The sequence below is a fragment of the Buceros rhinoceros genome, unplaced genomic scaffold (genome assembly GCF_000710305.1).
Source record: "Buceros rhinoceros silvestris isolate BGI_N320 unplaced genomic scaffold, ASM71030v1 scaffold46286, whole genome shotgun sequence".
In the NCBI taxonomy this organism is placed as follows: Eukaryota; Metazoa; Chordata; class Aves; order Bucerotiformes; family Bucerotidae; genus Buceros; species Buceros rhinoceros.
The window spans coordinates 1-2,400 of NW_010420143.1; the positions used below are offsets into that span (position 1 = coordinate 1).

A 2,400-nucleotide genomic window follows, 5' to 3' on the forward strand; every position below is an offset into this window, starting at 1 on the left:
CCCGGGGCCCGCTGCCCTCGGGGGTCGGCGGTGGGAGGGGACCGCTGCTGAAACTGTTTCCCCTCGTTCCGTAGCGGACAGCAGGTTCTCCGGCCGGGACAGCCTCATTTTCTTAGTGGATGCCTCCGAGGCCATGTTTGAGCCCGACGGGGAGGGAGTGACGCCCTTTGACATGACCATCCAGGTAAGGCGGCTCGGGGAGCCGTGGGGTGCGGCACAAACCCGCCGGGAATCGCCTTCGGCAGCGCCGTGGGAATGGCCACCGGGCTGTCGCTTTGCCTGGTGTGTTGGTGCAGGGTCCCTGCGGAATCCGAGCAGCTCAGGTTGCTGAAGGGCTGTGGGTTTGGGGAGATCTGTTGCCCGATGGGCGGTGTCCAGAGTTCGGTGAGCGAAAGGCTTATAGAATGAGTGACCAATCCTTGTTCGGGGTGGTGTGTTTAAGAAATGTATTTCATTGACCTTGCTTGTAGAAAGGGAACGCTAATGAAAAATATCCAAATCTGCGTACTGAAAAAAAATCTATCAAAGGGCCACATCCCACATTCTTTCTTCTGGTGAAATGTAAGCATTTGTTACAATTTTTCTGTTTGCTAAAGTCTACTTGTAAAAACTGCTAATTGCTAAAGACAAAAGTTTAGCACTGTTACTGCAGTTGATTTTCTTCATATTTTGACCTGTGTATATTTTCTTTTCAGTGCATCCGGAATGTGTATACCAGCAAAATTATTAGTAGTGACAGGGACCTGTTAAGTGTCGTGTTCTATGGTACAGAAGAGAACAAGAACTCAGCAGATTTCAAGCACATCTATGTTCTTCAGGAGCTGGACAATCCAGGTAAAGCCAGTAAAGTGATGAAGGTTGTGGAGAAAGATGGAGTAAGGAAATACAGTTTTCAGTCTCTCTGAAAACAGAGAGCTATCAGATAAACAAGAAAGTTCCCGTTACTGAGATACATTGTGTGCGGGGATAGGTTTAGAAATGTACTGAAAGCTTAGAAACTTGATGGGAGCTTAGCTTTTTCTGTTATGGTTGGATCAGATCTCTTTCCAATGCCTTTTCTTCTCTTTTAACGTGGTGTTTCACTTGCTGTGTGCTAAAACTAAGAGGTTCTCAACAGAACTCTTTAAAGTTGAACTCTTGAAACTATCATGCATCTGCTGCCCTTCAGAGAAGTATGTGTACCTGCTAAGGCACCATGAATTCCTTCTGATGGAGAACATCACAGAATGGCTGAGGTTGGATAGGGTGTCTGAAGGTCATCTTGCCCAACCCTTCTGCTCAAGAAGGGCGAGCTAGAACAGGTTGTCCAATATGCGAACGTGTTTGGGCTGTTCCATCTCTTATTTTCAGAACGAGTTTTCCAATTCTTCAATTTAGCTCTTCCATTTTCTTAGAATTTCTTAGTATTACCTAGCATCTGCTTGATAACTAATGTCTGCTGCTGAATTGGAGGAGGTAGGAGGAGGAGTGCAAAGAATGCTTCCTAGTGGTGAAAAATCCTCTGACAGCAGAAAGTCTTGTGGAGGAATTTTGTTTACTAGCTTTTAATAGCAGCCTTTATCTCTGAGGAGGTTTGATTTAATTTTCTTAACTAGGAGGTGCAGGTTTAATAACATGGAGTTCTCCTGAAAGAACTGTGCCTTGTTTCAGAGTTAATTAGAACAGGGACCTGACAAGACTGCCTTAGGTTCTTCTCTCTTTTTCTGTCAGGAAGTGCGTTAGGATTCTCACTCATCCTTTTTCCTCCTTCCCTGCTTGCCCTTTACCTGCGTTAGAGACAGTAGCTTTGCCATGCTGATAGTCAGTACAGGTGAAAGGTGGGTGTTGTTAAAAAGGAGAAGAATTGTATGTTTGCTGCCCCTGGAGTACAGTGTGCTCTGGAGAAGGAAGAAATACTATATTTAGTTATTATATAGTAAGTAATTATGAATGCTTATGGTATTACCTAAATGACAGCTGAGGAGATGAAAATAAAGTAGTTAATGGAGGGGGAAGGACATTTCCAGATGAGATTTGATTCAAGAGTGCTATAGAATTTCAGTGAAGGACAAAGGAAAAAGCTCTGCAAAATGCAGGGGTTGAAAAATGAAAGCTTGTCTCCCTTTGTAGAGTTATAGGAGAAAACAAACAGGTGGGAAAAGAAGTCATAGTTGGGTTGGAGTAATCCTCAGAGCTTTAAAAAGACTGTCAGCACCTGCCCTGAATGTTGCTGTGCTCCAGTAGTGATCTATGGGCTGCATCTGACCTCTGGGTTGATTCTATCTGGCACGAGGGGCAAGGGAGCAAGGGGAATGTACTGCCTTCCCAGTGTGCTGTGGAGATTCAGGATGCTCCTCTCTTTTCTCTGGTGGCTCAATTGTCTGCCGTGCCTCTGCAGCAGGTGCAATTGCTGTCTTTCCT

General features: G+C 45.1%; 1 protein-coding gene across 1 annotated transcript in view; it reads left to right on the top strand.

Annotated features, from left to right (window-relative positions):
• Positions 1–43: 43 nt before the first annotated feature.
• XRCC6 (X-ray repair complementing defective repair in Chinese hamster cells 6) overlaps positions 44–2,400 on the top strand; it is a gene marked incomplete at its 5' end in the record, with an annotated part of 11,904 nt that continues 9,547 nt past the window's right edge. Inside the window, 2 exons of the mRNA XM_010139180.1 lie at positions 44–184; positions 696–834. Of these exons, the coding sequence (XP_010137482.1) occupies positions 44–184; positions 696–834 (280 nt within the window). The remainder of the gene's footprint in view (positions 185–695; positions 835–2,400) is intronic.